Below are 19,686 nucleotides of genomic sequence, written 5' to 3'. Positions count from 1 at the left end.
CCCTCGGTAGTGCAAAAGGTACCCAAGTTTGAAAGATCGCAGTACACTTTTCTCGGCATTCTAGATTATCTTATGAGCCATAAAATTTTGGGCAACTGCAAGGGACATGGAGGTCTTTAATTTGTCTTTGTCCCTACCTTTCCATTATTTCAAATTCAACAAAGTTGATGTTTTTAAAACTGTGAAACATTATTGTTTGCAGTTCTAGTTTGTGGAACTAGACAAATAGTGACTTTTTGGTTACCAGGTTGAAAATAGCGAAGAAGTCACTAAAAAGTGATTCGCTACCAGCACTGCAACTGTAATTTTGGACAACACATTTCTGTGTGACTATCCGGATTGAATGAACCTACCCCACCATACACGGGAGCTTTATAGTTCCTTGGAACCGATCTGTGATGTACTGCAGTGACAGCAATCGGTAGACCACTGGATACCAGAGCGTTCCATTGGCATACATACACTGTTTAGCCAGCCTACCGGGGGAAAAACGTAAATGGCCCAATGCTAAAAACACTGTAGCTGGCCGATGGACCAACAGGTGGCGGTAGTGTGTAAACGTCAAACATGAACAAAAACGACGCGAGCGCTGCGGGTGGTCGATTGACCACATACCATGAGGCTCTACACAAAAATCATCCTCTCTCTTTCACTCTTCTGTAAAATTTGTAAACAACAAGGCCAGTAAACGTCAAAATCCTTTGCAAAATCAAAACAATGCAGAGCCCCATATATTCGAACCGATCGTTAAAAAGTTGGTCGATGGACATCGATGAGAGTGTGACGTCTGTTTGTCTGTGTATGTACTTCAACACAAAAATAATCGCCTATCTCGATGCGTGGGAAATTTCTTGCAAGAAATGCTCAAGAAAAGCATTTTTCTTTGATCGCAGTACGCAGTTAAAAAGAAATGTCAATGGGGCTCTGCACAAAATTAATTCTCTCTCCTTCACTCTATCATGAAATTAGTAAACAACAAGGCCAGTAAACGTCAATATTCCATAAAAAATCAAAACAATGCAGAGACCTATTCAAATGGAGCTCACTGTACGAAATTTCTTGACCATTTCTTGGGCAGAAATTTTTACTTTTCTTTAGCGAAACAGCATACTTAGCTTTACCCCAAGCTTTGACAAAAAGCTTCAAAAATCCTGATTATTGAGGCACCCCGGTGCAAGTGACAATCCGAGGACATTTTCTAGTAGTATTGAAATCATTTTGATGTTTTTAATATAGAATTCCAAAATTTAACAAAAATATCTTCTTCTTCTTTCTGGCGTTACGTCCCCACTGGGACAGAGCCTGCTTCTCAGCTTAGTGTTCTAATGAGCACTTCCACAGTTATTAACTGAGAGCTTACTATGCCAATGACCATTTTTGCATGCGTATATCGTGTGGCAGGTACGAAGATACTTGATGCCCTGGGAAGTCGAGAAAATTTCCAACCCGAAAAGATCCTCGACCGGTGGGATTCGAACCTCACGACCCTCAGCTTGGTCTTGCTGAATAGCTGCGCGTTTACCGCTACGGCTATCTAGGCCCCTAACAAAGATATAGTGGAAGCTATTCTCTGTTTAATCAAACTTTAAAAATAATTCTACCGTGAAAGTGGTTTTCTGAAAAACATGACAGCAATTGAGCTCTCGCCGAGCGGTGTCACGAACACCTGCGCAAATTTGCTGGTGGAAAATACTGCCGTTTAATTTTGCTGGGAACAGCTGATCTTTATTTATATTTTCCACCAGCACTCTTTAAGTAGTGTTGGTGACATGTAATGTGTATGAACACGAGCGCAGAAACCACTATAACACAATCTTTACAATTACTGCACTGCCGTGAATCGCAAGTCAGTCCCATCTGCATTTTTGTCAAATTTGAGTTGAGTTCAGTTTTCAACATATCTTCTAATGCTCTTTCAGTTGACTCAATGAGATAATAAGATTTGTTCGGAAAAAGTAGGAAAAAACAGCAAGTCAAATTGTCTCATAATGAAAAATAACCGCATATCAGTCCCACTAGAGATTTCTGCACCGTGTAACACAAAAATGAACCGTGTTTGGATCATATTTATATTTTTCTCAGAAAGATGTCGTAGTGAAAAGCAAATTGTGAAAGTTTCATTAAGATTAGGACATGTTCCAATTCTCTGGAATTTTTTGAATATTCATATGGAAAACGAGTTTGGAAACTTTACAGCCCATTTTCTCAATGCCTACTTTTTACAGATGGGTTTGACTGATTCACGGAAGTGCAGTAATTAAAACACGTAAGCAACTAAAGATACGGTTAATTATGTGATTAACAAGTTCAATTTCATGTGTCCCACTTGCCCCACAGAGTAGAGTTACTGCAACTTATTATAGATTTTTAAGATTTTCTTTTAAGGGTTTCAATATTTCGAAACCCTGTTCCAATTCCAGTTTAGTGAAGATTGTTGTGGATGACGGTGGTGAAAACGGCTGTTGAATTTTCAGCCGAAGTTGAGAATCGGCTGATGGCCGAAAGCAGTCGGAAAGTGGCCGGATACTACCCCATGTTCTAATTCGAACCACCTTATATTTTATCTTTTTTTGCTATGGTAGTTAAAATAAAACACCGATTTGTTTGATATCAAACTTCTTCTATAAGCGCAAGCAAAACAAATTACTTCAATGCGTGAAAAATTCCAATTTAGTTCGATTCAGAACCAGCTCAAGTAAAATGTGAATTTCATTGAAAAACATGGGTGAAATCTGAAAATAATTCAAAATTTAGTACAGTGAGCTTTCTCTAATTCGATTTTAAATTGAAAATTGTGTATTGGACATATCGAGATAAAGAAAATATTTTTTTTTAATTATGGAGCTTTTTGTTATTTTGACAAAAAACATTATAAAAAGCCATTTTTGCTTAAGGTGAAGATGAATCGAAGCCAAAGTTCAAATTTTCAAGAGCACGGATCTGGAGAACCAAACATCCGTTTGAGCTGAAAACTTAATCGATTGGTCACTAGCTGGTGGTGACCAATCGATTAGGTTTTCAGCTCAAACGGGTGTTTGGTTCTCCAGATCCGTGCTCTTGAAAATTTGAACTTTGGCTTCGATTTATCTTCACCTTAAATGCTAGTTAAATTTCAACAAATATAGAATCATATCAGTGACGGACTTGATGTCTTGGTTGGAAAACACGCCTCTCACGCCGAGGACCTGGGATTGAATCCCATCCCCAAGGGTAGTCACGTATGATGTAAAAAGTTATTGTGACGACTTCCTTCGGAAGATAAGTAAAGCCGTTGGTACCGAGATGAACTAGCTCATGACTTAAAATCTCGTTAATAAAGACAGAGAAAGAGTGAGAATCATGGCATGAAAATATCGAGTTGAAAAGGTTAACTTGTTCGGGAAACTGAAGGAGACAGCATCGAATCTTGGGACATCGAGTTGGAGAAGTATCGACATACTTACATTTTAGGGTCAAAGTACGCTATATTAAAGTGATTATTTTCATGTTAAAAAAAAAACATTATATCGGGTAAGGCAAAGTTGATCGTATTGTGCTTAGCACTCGTAAACGTTTTTTTGTTTTATGTTTCGTATTGCCGTACAAATTTGGAACGCAGTATCCAAAAAAGGCAGTGGTATTAATAGAGATTCTTTTCAAGTAGCTGATTTATTGATTTCTTTTTTTGTGGACTACCGTATTTCATAGATTTTTCGAAGACTTTTACTTTTCGCAACAGGAACAAAGGCACCAGCCATCAATATAAAAACTTCTGTGATTTTCTGGCAAGTCGAGAAGACTTTCACGGATTGGAGCTTTTGAAATAGACTTCGTTCGTTGAAAAAGCAAGAGGTCCATATTGAACCACATCAAAAGGTCCGGATTGGACCAATACACATTTTGAAATGTTCAAACTAGTTGAGCACAGTGCGTAGACATTTCAAAACCATATGGTCAAATGAAAGCTTAGGCTTGGGGGATTCGATTATGAAATAACACAGAAAGATTGGAGAATTATTGTCAATTCCAGAGGCTTGGAAATAATGCTAATCGATAGCACCGAATTGGACCACCTTCCCCTATTGTTGTGAAGGTAAAAAAGCGCTGAATTGATAAGTAATCAGTCGAATTTCGTTCGTCGCACTGCGATTTAATTGGACTATAGCCCAATAAAAAAAAATAACTTTGCCAATGTTGGTTGCTCTGAATTTCCTTTGTTATAGATTATTTGACAAACCCAAACTCAGCCCGGTTAGTGAAAGTTATTCACTAGGTGGACTACAGCTATAGTGCAATGAATAAATAGTTGATTGTAAGAGTTTTAACGTAGCATAATATCAAGAACGTGTGTGGTGATTATTTCAAATGCTCTTCAAAAAATTGATTTTTCAATTTTCTTTACGAGGCGTATTCTAAAAGATTTGTTGATTTTTTTTGCAAAATTATGTGAAATTCAAGAAAAAAAAACTTCAAAAAAAGATCTTTCCGTTGAAATTGTATCCAAGATCACTTAAATCACCTAAAATGACTAAAATTACAAGAGAAATAGTGGAAAATACAAAAGAATACTTTTTGAAAATGCTTGCATGAGTCAACTCTTGAAATTGCAACACAAATTGGTTCAAAAATTCATCAGGAAATAGCTTCAGGAATCTCTTCAGGAATTCCAAAAAAAAACATATAATTTTTTATGCATTTTTTTTTTAAATATGACATTTTGCAATATAATTTATCTACAGATTTTTTGTAGAATTTCTAAAGGAATACCTTAAATAAATCATGGAAATTTCTAAGAACATTTCTATAGAATTCTGAGTTATCACTTCCCGAGCAGAAGAAAATATCTACTGAATACCAAACTGAGGTATTCCATACCAGATAATTTCCAATACTTACAACCTGAATGAGGTATGAATGAGCCCTGCATATTTATTTATTTGACGTCAAGCATTTGTACACCATTCTAGATTACATTGTGTTCTTAATATCTGTGTTGATTTTTGTTCAGTATATTCGATTCATAATACATTCCTTAGTTACTATTGTTTTGTTTATCAAAAAAGTATTTTTTCAGTTTTGTTCGAGACATGTTAACATCAATAATTTCACAGTGCTGATTATATATAGTCATCATCTGATTCAACGGACTAAATTAAGCGTAGTTCGTGCGATGATGACCTACTGTGAACAAGTACCAATTGCGCAAGTGACGAGTTGGAGTATAAAAATTCAGTTTTGAAACTATATCAGCAGAATCAATGCGCTGTGAAACAATATCGTTAACAAAAGAAACCATATCATAGTCACGACGCATTTTAAGTGATTTCATATTGATAAGCATGCATCGTGATTCATATGATGGTAGAGGAAGTACTGACCAGCCTAAATTACGAAGTGCGTATAATAAAAACTACTTTTGTATCGATTCTATACGTTCTTCATGTGTTTTTGTGTAAGGTAACCAAACAATACTACAATATTCTAATATTGATCTTACATATAATGTTGATTAAGTATTTTTAATGTGTAAGGATTGCGAAAATGTTGGCCAAATCGTTTTATGAAATTGAGCATATTTCCTGCTCTATGAATTATTTCATTACAGTAATGACCCGATTTTGTCAGCCCCCGATTTTGTCTAACCCCGATTTTAGCACCCTTTTTGACCCGATTTTGTCTACCCCCAATTTTAGCATCCTTTGTTCCCAATTTTGTCAGCCTAGAATTTATATTTATTTTAATTAGACTAAATACGTCTATACTGGCAATATTGGGTGCATAAAGTCAATTATGACCTTGGCCACGTCTATACAATTATCTAAAGATCGAATTTTTCAAATTTGAAATTTTTAATAATCATCCGAGAAACTTATCAATATTACCTTGGATTACGGTACATAGAAAATGGAAGTGAAAAAACAATGTTTATATTAACAAAATCATAAAACTAAGACCTTAAGTTAAAATAAAACTTGAAACCAGTCGTAAAATTTTATCCTGATATTAGCTCTTTCCCGATTTTGTCATCCCTAAATGCAGCATGGGGCTGACAAAATCGGGACATTACTGTATTATAATTTTGATAAATTGTATCAAAAATTATAACTAGGTTTGATAAGTTTATGATAGATTTAAAACACATTTTGTTATATTAATGATACAATTCATATACATTTTTGTTATAATTTTAGTTTTTTTTTACCAACATTCTGCATCAAAATTGTAACAATCTATGTTCGATAAAATCTTTTTATCATAATAACATAATGCGATATAATTTTGTTATGTATCCATAGTCGGCTGTCGGGTTGTGCTTTTCACCCTTGACTACGTAAATAGGGGTGAAAATATTTTCTGGCCTTTCACATATATTTTTTTAAAGCCTTGCATAGGATCAAAATGTGTTCTCATAATTGTCAACATTTCCTTATCCACTGTTTTTGAAACTTAGATTTAGAACTAACAGATGATATAATATGAAATCATGATTATATAATCAAATTACATTATATTTGAAAAGTACAACACCGTGTTTACTGAATAAAATACACGTAAAACTTTTGCTAACTATGACTCGATTGATGATATTAGAAAAATCATCATAGACTTTTTGATATTAGAAAGTTTGTGAATATGATAGTCATTCCATGACTTTTTTATGCATATGCGAAACTTTAAAATTTGACCACTTTTCAGCAAACTTATGACAAGACAAACAGACGTAACAGAACGATTATCAATTTAAATACAGTCATGCGAATATTAGTGCCCAACGTTGAAGATGCTGTTGGAAATCCTAGTGACTTGGATGTTTCCACTTCCGGTGAATTGGGACACAATTGTCCTTGCTCCGAGTGATCTCATAATCGCTTGTGACTTTTCTTATAGATAATTTTCCATACTGCTCCCTTCGCGGGGAGATCGGACGTCTGGCTATTTGTAAACAAGTACAGTCAAATTCCGTTCGTTGCACTATCTTTAATTGGCTTCGTTTTAATTGGGCTCCCGTTAGGTGAGCTATAGCCCACTTGAAACAAAGATAAACGTCACTTTTTGACATAAAGCTCGATTTTTCAATGTTGGTAGCCCTGAATTTCTATTGTATTCAATATTTTGACATATAAAAACTTTCACTGTCTTTCACTAGGTGGGCTACTGTATATCAGATAGTCATGCTGCTATAAAACTTCTTGCTTTGGCCATGGCTTGTTATCGCATGTCGAACTCAAACTAAGGAACTCAATTTATCAAACTCTGTATTATACCTGGTCTGGTTTTTGGTAATTCTTCCAAAGCTTCAATTTATCTGAAAAGGAATACATGAGTTTATACGTACTTGTCGCTATCTGGTCTTCGATATAGTTGAATAGCTAGTTCAAGCAAGGTTTCATGATCATCATTACGTTTTAACGTTTCAATAAGGATTGCTACGCATTTGGCCAAATGTGTAGAAAAACTTCCTGGTCGATCGATATCCGAAGAAGGAATTCTCCATATGCCCTACAAACATGAGAAGAAGAGAGGTGAGGAAAATTTAAACAATTTATATAAATAAACTTCGTTGGCAAGCTTCATCAGACATTACTTGTAAGGAAATTCCCCAGTAAACCATTCCCCCGAGAACCGTTCCCAGAATGAACCATTCCCTAGAAAACTATATGCCTACATCAAAGTTTTAAAATAATCTAGGTAAAATATTTATTTGAAACTTCATACAAATTTCAAAAGTTGTTGTAATGATAATGAGAAGGTTTATTATGAACACTTCACGCATATTTCAAATTTCATTTGCAAATGAACTTTCACAGTAGTTTCACTTTTATTGGCACATAATCTAGAAGGAAACACGATATTCATTATAAATGCTATTTCATTGTCTATCTAGTGTGGTGCTTCCTGCAAAGGGCAAATCGTCCACTGGAAGTATTGACGTGCGGGTGTCTTTTTTTCAATATGTGTTTAAAAAAATATATAACTCACCACTATTCTGAATTTGTTTATCGGCATATCGGTCTATTTTGCTCAAAGTAAGAGGGAGCATGGAGAAGAAAGCAATGAATTTCACACAGGCTGTCTTGGTAGTGTCATTCTCAAAACACACCCAAGCCGTTCCCATAGGGGACGTTAGCCACAAGGAAGTGACGTTTCAAGTAATACTGTTTCATATGGTATGCCCTCTTCAACATCTCATCCAATTTCTCTCGCCGTTCCCTTACGGTACCTATCCATCTAGTATTCATTGCTTTCTTCTCCATGCTCCCTCTTACTTTGAGCAAAATAGACCGATATGCCGATAAACAAATTCAAAATAAAATTATCACGGTCGATACCTTTGTATGTAAAAAATAACAAACGGCTTACCACTATTCTTCGCAAAATAGAGCTACACCCTCCTTTCGGTATACATGTGAAGCGTTAATTTTTATACAGATAGTGATGTCCCCTACTTTTCATTTTTTTTTTTTAAAGTGCATCACAGTTTACCGCTTGGGGCTATTGCGCTTCTTGAGATATATTTTAGTTTCTCTCTTTTTTTGTGACTATCAAACAGTTATGCACCAGGGTGAATTTCTTATCATGGACAGTGCGCTTATTTTCCCTGTTAAGAGCAAATCTGCCCTTAACGGTAGCATTCAATCCACACAACACTGCGCGCAACTACCTGGCGCACAATTAATAATACCACAGAAAAATTAAGAAAACTTTTCGCAACTTTTGTATCACAGTCAATTGATAATTAAACGGACCAAAATTTATACCCGTACCTTGCAGCATGCATAAACAATTCACAACGGTCAGCTGGTAGACCAGTTTTGACATTTGTCCTCGTTTTCGTTGGCCACACACAATGGATCTGGGCTGCGCGTAACACTGGCGCGTAACTGGCCGGCGCATAACTAACTCGACGAAAATAAAATTTTACAAAATATTCGCAATACCCAGAAAGGTATAAAGACGTTTGTATCATGTTATTTATATTATGTAAATCCGGCAAAATAAATAGGTAATTACTATTCTGTATATTAAAATAATGCGCCCTTCCTTACACCAAATCTAAAATAAATGAATTTGTTTGATAATAAATCTACCAGCTGTTTAGTGGAATACCTATAAGTAGATGAAAAAACCTCTTATGTAGTGTAGTACTAAAGTACTAAATTCAATTTGTTTCATCTACTTGTATTTGTTTATTTTTTGACTTGTTTTATTTTTTGCACAAAATAGTTGCTATACCACTACCGGTGGGGTGTTATACCATAACGATTCGGGACTTCTTTTCTTACTCTGAAAGAACGTGTACTCTCGAGTGTGGTTGACTGTAGAATGTATTTTCCGTTTTGTTCTTATAACTAGCTTCCTTCGCATGGTGGTGCCTACGTGATCCTTTTCGCTGCCGTCAGCATAAATAACAATCGCTTGTTTATCGTCCAACCATAGACAAACAGACGTCACTGAAACCAACTTTATCGATTGTATTCGAGAAACTATTTTGTTTGAGAAGGACGTCTGTCCAGTGAAGGAAGATACCGATAAGTTTATATGCGCAAATTGCGCGGGCAATCATAAGGAGTTCTGTTTGATCTTTCGACCTTGACGCTTGCTTTTGCCGGGGCGAGCGACGAGGGCAGGATCAAACATGTCGCGCGTCGGTCTCGTAAGTGAAAAAGTGGCGTGATCGGTGAGTTCGGTTGGAGTAAGTGAAAAAGTGCCGCGATCTGTTAGTTCTGTTTGATCTTTCGATCTTGACGCTTGTTTTTGCCGGGGCGAGCGACGAGGGCAGGATCAAACATGTCGCGCGTCGGTCTCGTAAGTGAAAAAGTGGCGTGATCGGTGAGTTCGGTTGGAGAAAGTGAAAAAAGTGCCGCGATCGGTTAGTTCTGTTTGATCTTTCGACCTTGACACTTGCTTTTGCCGGAGCGAGCGACGAGGGCAGGATCAAACATGTCGCGCGTCGGTCTCGTAAGTGAAAAAGTGGCGTGATCGGTGAGTTCGGTTGGAGTAAGTGAAAAAGTGCCGCGATCTGTTAGTTCTGTTTGATCTTTCGACCTTGACGCTTGCTTTTGCCGGGGCGAGCGACGAGGGCAGGATCAAACATGTCGCGCGTCGGTCTCGTAAGTGAAAAAGTGCAGCGATCGGTTAGTTCTGTTTGACGCTTCGACCTTGACGCTGAGTTTTTTTTCCTTTTCGGGTCGCGCGCCTATTTTTTTTCCTGAGTGCTTTTTTGTAGCCGAGCAAACTAGCGAAGCTGAAAGTGGATTGTGGCTGCTCAGTCAAGGATAACGGATCAATTGGTGAGCTCGTTTCATGCTACTATTTCTAATCTATAAAATATATATGACTGCGCATTCAATCGTTACAATGGTGGGATGTAAATATGATTTTTCAACAAACAATGGATGGTTCGTCACTGTGAGTGTCGACACAAACTCTGATTCATGATTTATTTATGTTTGACATTTTTTTTTCAGAACACCTCTTATATACCTTTATTTTTGTAATTAAAAAAACTTTGAATGGTTCGACACTACAAGTGTAGACTTGCGAAAGGTTCACTTTATTTAACAAACTTTGGATGGTTCGCCACTGTAAGTGTCGGCATAAGAATAAGAGTGTTCCATGATGTCCCAACCAATCGAGTTTTTTTGTTTCTTTTCAAATGAGTAAAATATAATAACACATGCTTTCGTCCTAACAGCTGTAGGAATGTTACATTTAGGTATTTGTTCAACAAACTTTGAATGGTTCGTCACCTCAAGTGTCGGCATAATTTTCCTCTACATAGAAATTGTTCTATCAAATGAAAATATTATATTTACGTATAAGCATGTTTATATCTCACAAATCATCATTTATCATGGTCTAATCGCTTATCAAAGTGAATCCTGTGACCCAACGATCCTCCCCATTAACAAACATCCCTCCCAGTGACCTTTGTGGAGATGCAGAGGCAAACACGGTCTCCAAATAGCAAAGGTTACACTCTAACATTCCTTCCCCCAATCCCACCTGACTGCAAGGACGTGGCCGGCGCCGTTATTGACCCTGTATAAATGGAGGCACTGAATTATGCACACTGAAGAAGATTATGACCAATCCCAGCCGAACTTCTAGTTGATTCTTTGTGCATTTTCACTGACTTCGGTCAATCACGGAATTGCAACCATTGCTATGTGTAGTCGGTCTAAGCTGGGAGCTGGGCTGAGCAACCACAGACAAACAGACGTCACACTCTCATCGATGTCCATCGACCAACTTTTTAACGATCGAATCGAATGGTCAAGTGGTCAATCGACCACCCGCAGCGCTCGCGTCGTTTTTGTTCGTGTTTGACGTTTACACACTACCGCCACCTGTTGGTCCATCGGCCAGCTACAGTGTTTTTAGCATTGGGCCTACATGTTTTCGCGACTATGATTTTAATCGCAATTTGTTCTAAGTGTTACGTCTGTTTCTCTGTGGTCCAACTGACGACGGGTGGCGTGATCGCGATTTATGCTGATCTTATAAATTTGCTTTGTTTGTAGACTGTCCTAAAGACAGGGCCGCATCCACCACATAGTGATGCACCCTTCTTACAGTCTTATCATGTCATTCGTATCCGATCTAATTAATTGTGTTCAGTCCACAGCGCAGCGAACTGGAGAAGAAGCGCATGCAACGGTAGCCCCGTCCAACAGGGAAACGATCGTCATCGTACGCATTCGTTGCGTAATACACAAATATAAATATGGTCTACGTGCTAGGGCGAGCATCAGTTTTGTGACGCAACTCGGAAAAAGCAGACAGCAGCGAGAAGAACAACAACAGTGAAGAGACGAGATGCCGAGCCGGAGAGCCGAGATACCGGCCGAAGAAAGTGTGTAGAAGAATATAGTAGTAAAGTGAATAAAATGAACTAGAAGAAGAAAGCTTGTGTGTGGCGTTTTGTCTCGCAATGGCAGTTCGCATTCACCGATTCCAATGGGGAATCGGTGCTGATCGTCGGACACGCTGCATAAAGGCAGCTTGGAAGCAAGCAGTATACAGTCCACTGCAACACGTCGCAACATGTTTTGGTCCGATCGAACCGGATAGCTCGGTTTTTGTGCATCGCTTGCTGGAACGTAATGCGGCTGGTTGGACCGTGGAGTGGCTGGCTCGGCGACAAAACACACACGCCACGAAGTGAACATTGAAAAGCAAAACGTAAATGGAAAACTGTGCGAACATTGGACATTTGAAATAAGTGAAGTGATTAACTGCTAAGGAACATTGGACTAAAGTGCTTTGGACTAAAAAGTGATTAGTGAAGAAACATGCCGCCGAAGCGTACACCTGTGAAGAATGTGGAAGGTGGTGGTGGCACGGCCGCCGCCGGTGGCGAAGATGAAGTGGAAGAATTCGACGCGCTGGTCCACATGCGTGGATTGGCAAAAGGAAAGCTCACGCGTGTGAAAAACATCATGGAGCAAATCGTGCAAGAGGAAATTACGCTGCCACAAATCAAGGTGCACCAGAAGAAAATCGAAGCTGCCTACAAGGAGTTTTCGGACTACCATGAACGCATCATGGCGGTCTGCCCACCAAGTAAGCGAAGGGATCAAGACTGTAAGAACCTTGAATTTGAAACATTGTACGACGATATTTCCCTCGCTCTCGAAACATGGATCGAGATGCTCAACCAAACGCAACGAAATCAGCAATCGCTTGTGGCTCAACCATGCATGGTCATAATTGCGCGACCTTCCTCGTGCCATTCCGAATTTCGATGGCAAATACGAGCAGTGGGAAAAATTCAAAGTTATGTTTAGGGACGTGGTGGACAGATCTAATGAGCCACCCTGAATCAAGCTCTACCATTTGGAAAAGGCACTCATTGGGGACGCTGCTGGCATAATTGATGCAAATACCATCTCCGATGGCAATTATGACCATGCATGGGAAATTTTAGCAGAAAGGTTTGAAGACCAGAGACGAATGGTTGATCATCACATCTCTGGATTACTAAACATGAAGAAAATAGCGCAAGAAAGCCACTCGGAGTTACGAGAGTTGGTTGATTCATGTGTTGGCCATGTCGAATATTTGAAATATTTGGGTCAAGAATTTACTGGGGTTTCAGATCAAATCGTCACACATACCCTCGCAAATGCGCTTGATGACGAAACGAAAAAGTTATGGGAATCCTCTATCACTCATGGGGAATTACCGGAATATGACAAATGAATATGAAGCAGTCAAATTTCTGAAAGGTCGCATTTCCGTACTCGAACGTTGTCAAAAGTCCACTAATGATAGCAAAGTCAAGCAATCCGCGCGTGGTCAAGCAATCCGCGCGTCGAACAAGACGTGTTCAAAGTGTAAGAGGAAGCACCATACGTTACTCCATGCAGAAGATGGTTCAGTGCAAAGACAAGTGACTCAGCCTGAAAACGTAAGTGTAGCTGGTAGCCGCCCTCCTACTACCATAGCTTCGAATGTGGTCGACAAACCAATGACGCAGGTGCTGTTGTTGACTGCAATGGTTAACATTTTGGATAAAATGGAAACCCGCAAGCATGCCGTGCTCTTTTGGACAGCGGATCGCAGGTCAACTTTATTTCGGAGGCGATGTTGGAGAAACTAAAGGTGGATCGGGAAGAAATCAATATTCCTATCACCGGAGTCAACAGCGTCAGATCAAGTGTTCGTCAGCGGGCAAAAGTTGGAGTTCTTTCGAAGAATAATGGCTTCAGGCTTAACTTGGATTGCTTGGTGTCGCCGAAGGTGACGGGAAATTTGCCCACCTTTGAGGTTGATGTCGCTTCGTGGAATATCCCAACCGGGATTCAGCTAGCAGATCCAGTGTTCTTTCGCCCAGGGCAAGTTGATTTGCTGATTGGAATGGAATGGTATGTCGACGTTATCAAGCCTGGTCGTCTGAAACTATCTGAAGACCTTCCCACACTTCAGGATTCGCAGTTTGGCTGGTTGGTCGGTGGAAAGTGTGCTAGTGCGTTTAGTGGAATCAGTGTAACTTCTCATGCAGCAACACCGTCAAGTGATTCGCTGAATGAACTGATGCAGAAGTTTTGGGAAGTTGAAAGCGTGGCCAGCAAACATTATGAGAAGTCCGATGCTGAAAATTGTGAACAGCATTTCCAGTCTACGTTTCGTCGGAGTGAGGATGGTCGTTACATCGTACAGTTTCCATTAAGGGAATCTGTTGCTCAGCTTGGAGATTCGAAACCAATGGCCCTTAGAAGATTCTATGCTCTGGAAGCGAAGCTGCAGAAGAACCTCGACATCAAGAAACAATATGATGAGTTCGTGGACGAATACGAGCAGCTTGGACATAGCAAAGAGGTTCAAGAAGCGAATGATCCTCCTGGTTTGCAGAAATGGTATTTACCACATCACGCGGTACTCAAGCCGTCGAATTCGACTACCAAGTGCCGCGTAGTGTTCGACGCGTCAGCGAAGGTTGGCGGAATGGCCTTGAACGATGCGATGATGATTGGCCCTACAATTCAACCTGATTTGCTGACGATCATTTTGAAGTTTCGCATGTTTCGATATGTGCTAAGCGCCGACATTGCTAAAATGTATCGGCAAGTGCTGAAAGACAAATGCCATACTCCGCTACAGCGCATATTCTACAGAAAACATCCGAAAGAGTCGTTACGAGTTTTGGAACTTCAGACGGTAACATACGGGACAGCGTCAGCCCCGTTTCTGGCTATTCGCGCGCTCTATCTACTGGCCATTGATGAGGAAGATCGATATCCACGGGCAGCGGAATTGGTGAAGAAAAAGTTCTATGTGGACAACGTGCTATTTGGTGGTAACAACATGGAAGAAGTGAGAAGCCTCCAACGAGAATTGATCGAGCCTCTGAGTTGCGGGGGTTTCCACCTACACAAATGGGCAGCAAACAACGAGCAACTCTAGGACTCCATTCCATTGGAAGATCGAGATAAATTGGTGAAGATTGAAGATTCTAGTGCAAACGAGGTAATCAAGACCCTTGGATTGATGTGGGATCCAAATGGAGATGATTTTCTGTTCCGAGCACAATATGACTGCGACAACCCTACTCCAACGAAGCGACAAGTTCTGTCTGTGATTGCAAGACTATTTGATCCACTAGGCTTGCTATCGCCTGTCATCGTCCTTGCCAAGGTCTTGATGCAGAGCCTATCGAAGCATAAGATGGACTGGGACGATAAACTGGATGGAGACCTACTCAAGGATTGGAAATACTTCTTGAAGGCACTGCCACTTGCCGAAGACTTCAGAGTTCCTCGACATGTAATATCGAATGATGCTGCAAGCATTGACATCCACGGATTTGCTGATGCATCGAACACGGCTTACGGAGCATGTGTCTACCTACGATCGGTTAATCACGATGGCACTGCGAGTTTGAAACTGGTTACGAGCAAATCAAAGGTGTGTTCCATTACGCCCATGTCTATTCCGCGGAAGGAGCTGATGGCAGCCCTACTTCTGCATCGCTTAGTAAAGAAGGTGATCAACGCAATGGAGTTAGAACATGTCCCAGTTACTCTCTGGTCTGACAGCCAGGTGGTTATTGCGTGGTTAAATAAGCCGTTGGATTCTTTGCAAATATTCGTAAGAAATCGAGTTGCTGAAATCAAAGGTGACAACGATCAACGTGTTTGGAAGTACGTCCAATCTGCAAATAATCCCGCAGACATTGTGTCTCGTGGTATGCCAGCTACAGCTCTTTCAACAAACAATCTGTGGTGGAACGGTCTTACTTTTGTGTCTCTTACTACAGTGCAGCATATGAAGAAGTCGTTCCTGACGCGTTGGAAGATGAAGAAATCCCTGAATTGAAGCCACTGAAATCTGTCAACGTAGCAACTATAATTGAAGAGCTTCCGATCTTGACCACATTTGAATCATTTCGGAAGACGCAGAGGATCATAGCCTACGTTTTGAAGTTCATCAATAACTGCCAGAAGAGTAGTGAACGAAGCACTGCAATGAAGCCAACGGTTCCTGAGTTAAGAGAAGCTACAAAACGTATCATCCAAGCCATCCAAAGAACCGAACTTCAAGATGAAATCGATCGCCTTGAAGCAGGCGAAACATGTAGGCGAATCGGCAATCTGAACCCCTTCTTGGAGGACGGATTATTTCTAGTTGGAGGTAGAATTCGTCACAGCATAATTCCATATGAAGCGAAGCACCAATGGATCATCCCGAACAAGCACCCTGTAACAAGAAGGTTAATTGCTGCTGTACACAGGGAGAACTTACACGCAGGACCGAGTGGCGTGATGGCGAAGAACGCTACTGGATTTTGAACGCCAGATCAACGATACGAAGTGTAACCAGAAACTGTATCACTTGCTTCAAGTCGAACCCGAAGCTTGCAAAAAAATTTTATGGGAGATTTGCCCTCGTATCGCATCACCGCTGCACCTACGTTCTTGAGAGTTGGAGTAGATTTTGCTGGACCTATCTACATAAAGCAAACCGCTAGAAAAGCAGCTCCAGTGAAAGGCTACATTTGTGTATTTGTCTGTATGGTATCGAAGGCAATGCACTTGGAGGTGGTGGAAAACCTATCCACTGAGGCATTTTTAGCTGCACTACAACGATTCGTTTCGAGAAGAGGAGTTCCAGAGGAAGTTTACAGCGACAATGGAACGAATTTCATGAGCGCGAGATCCGAACTCCACGAGTTATAAATGCTCTTCAAGTCTGACCTAACCAACGGAAAGCTATCACAATTCTGCCAAGTCAAGGAGCTTAAGTGGACCACGATTCCCCCTAATTTTGGAGGGTTATGGGAGGCGGGTGTTAAGAGTGTTAAATCCGTGCTCAAGAAAGTCTATCAATCCGCCTCTCTGACAATTATGGAATTTGCGACCTTACTTTGTCAAATTGAGGCCATTCTCAATGACCCCTTTTTGCGCATTCCTCTGACCCCAATGACCCAAATGTTCTGACCCCAGGCCATTTCATTATCAATAGACCTTTGACTGCTATCCCTGAGCCTTGCCTTGATGAAATTCCCCTAAACCGACTATCAAAATGGCAGCACATTCAACTTCTTCGACAGCATTTTTGGAAACGCTGGTCGAAAGAGTATTTGGTAGAGCTTCAATGTCGTACAAAATGGACGAAGAAGCACGTCAATGTAGTCCCTAACACCGTCGTGCTATTGAAAGAAGACAACGTGCCACCCCAACAGTGGAAATTGGGTAAAATCGTCAAAATTACCCCATCGGGATCTTACTCGAGTCGTTGATGTCCGTGTCGGTAGCAGTATTTTCAAGCGACCAATCCACAAATTGGCACCCCTACCTACACTAGAGGTAGATCCAGCACATTCATCAGAAGCGAATCCCAAGGAATCAACAGTGTCACTCCTTTCCCGGGTGGCAGCATGTTCAGTCCACAGCGCAGCGAACTGAAGAAAAAGCGCATGCAACGGTAGCCCCACCCAACAGGGAAACGATCGTCATCGTACGCATTCGTTGCGTAATACACAAATATAAATATGATCTACGTGCTAGGGCGAGCATCAGTTTTGTGACGCAACTCGGAGAGAGCAGACAGCAGCGACAAGAACAACAACAGTGAAGAGAGGAGATGCCGAGCCGGAGAGCCGAGACACCGGCCGAAGAAAGTGTGTAGAAGAATATAGTAGTAAAGTGAATAAAATGAACTAGAAGAAGAAAGCTTGTGTGTGTGGCGTTTTGTCTCGAGCCGAAATTTCCGTAGTCCGCCAGTCGCCTGCGTCTCCACCACAGTCCTTGTCAGGGCTAAGTTGTTCAGGAAAATATTCCCTTCGATGGTTTGGAGCTCGTCGCTGGTCCGTCGGTCGCTGCATGGAGGCAGTTCGCATTCACCGATTCCAATGGGGAATCGGTGCTGATCGTCGGACAAGCTGCATGAAGGCAGCTTGGAAGCAAGCAGTATACAGTCCACCGCAACACGTCGCAACAAATTGTATTATGTAAATTCGGCAAAATAAATAGGTAGGTACTATTTTGTATATTAAAAAAATGCGCTCTTCCTTACACCAAATCTAAAAAAATGTATTCGTTTATTTTTTGCACAAAATAGTGATGCACCCTTCTTACAGTCTTATCATATTGACGATATAGATAAAATGTTCCGTATGTAAACCATATGGCCAGAAATCATTTGAATGCTCAAGGGCCATTTGGCATAATGATCATTTGGCTAATGACCATTTGGCATAATATGAAGAACATCCTTTTTGAAAAGAAGGAGCATAACTATAGTTGGATGTCTGATGATCATTATGTCAAAAGGACTCTTAGTGTTTCATATAATTATGCCAAATGGCTTTATATCAAATCATGTTATGGCAAACGACCTTATGCTATATGAGCTCTCCTTTGTTTATACTTTACGTCCCGTATACTGGTGGAAGGACCCAGTCAACATTTTGGTATTGGGAGGGTATGGAGCAGAGTAAAAACGCGACCAGCCGGTTTGAGTGACCAATAACTTAAAAACGTTTTATTCAGGTAGGCTTACTTAGTATCTAATATAGATTTCAAGTTCTTCAGGTTGCTAAGCATCGGCATCGCTTCACTCCTCCTCAACGTCGAAGAACTTCAGACCAATCGGGATATGGAATCGATCGAGTTTGACCCGCGCCAGTGGTTTCGTCAAAATGTCCGCGATCATCGATTCACTTGGACAATAGCGAACTTCCATGACGCCCGTTGACATCAGTTCCTTCACGAAGTTGAATCGAGTATCGATGTGCTTCATTCGTCGGCTTCCAGGAGGAAGGACGTTGGCATGGCGATACGACTTTGATTGTCTTCGTTTTAACGACAGCTTCTCCGACATCGTGCATCGACCGTAAAAATGGTGGTCGATGAACAATGATGAAAGTGTGACGTCTGTTTTTCTGTGACAATATGTTTACTGGATACACTCGGTAAACTCTTGGAACGGGTTATCCTCAACAGGGTGATGAAATGGAAAAAGAGCGAGAACGGACTATCAGAAAGGCAGTTTGGATTCCGGTAAATAAGGTCGACGGTGGACGCAATTCGAACGGTGCTAGAGAGGGCCGAGAAAGCAAGGTGCCCGTTCAAAAAACGAAGCGGAGATTGTGGGCTTCGTGGCCGTGCGGTTATTGTTACCAAGCATTTAGCCGCATTGAGTCAAGGGATGTTGGTTAGATTCCCATTTCAATCCGGAAAATTTTCCGTCAGGAAGAAAGGCACAATCGAAGCCACTGGGTGTTGCATACTAGTCTAGTGTGGTGCTTCCTTTAAAGGACAAATCGTCCACTGGAAGCATTATCGTGTCGGTGTTTTTACTGTGCCGTGGTCACAATAGATGTGAAGAACGCGTTCAACAGGTCATTGCCACAACACTACACATAATGCGGGTTTCCGACTACTTGTGCCAGATTTTGAAGAGCTACACTGATAAAAATACACACGTTTGATCCGTGTGTTTAAAATTATGGATCGATTCATAAACGTCTATATCGATTTGCTGTGATTTTCTTACAAACTTCGTGTGTGTTACACATTCAATTCTTTAGTTTTGCTCCATGGACTGATTCATCAACCGACAACATGAATTCCATAGTTTTCCACATATGTTCCTGAAGCTTTCCTTTTCAAATTCGTGTGCGTCAACCTATGGGTTGTAACCAGTGGTGTGTCTGTCTGTCCGAGATTAGTGAGATTTTCGCGATGTAGTGTGTTCCGT

General features: G+C 40.6%; 1 protein-coding gene across 7 annotated transcripts in view; it reads right to left on the bottom strand.

Moving 5' to 3' along the window:
- Positions 1–19,686, bottom strand: part of LOC5574561 (calcineurin-binding protein cabin-1) — a 254,046-nt gene that overhangs the window by 16,767 nt on the left and 217,593 nt on the right. For all 7 annotated transcript variants that reach the window (XM_021853550.1, XM_021853551.1, XM_021853552.1 and 4 more), the window contains one exon: positions 7,316–7,479. In XM_021853550.1, coding sequence (XP_021709242.1) covers positions 7,316–7,479 — 164 coding nt within the window. The remainder of the gene's footprint in view (positions 1–7,315; positions 7,480–19,686) is intronic.

Source organism: Aedes aegypti, chromosome 3, assembly GCF_002204515.2.
Source record: "Aedes aegypti strain LVP_AGWG chromosome 3, AaegL5.0 Primary Assembly, whole genome shotgun sequence".
NCBI lineage: Eukaryota > Metazoa > Arthropoda > Insecta > Diptera > Culicidae > Aedes > Aedes aegypti.
Note: the sequence above shows the minus strand (reverse complement) of the source record. Positions and strands in the feature narration are given on the sequence as shown.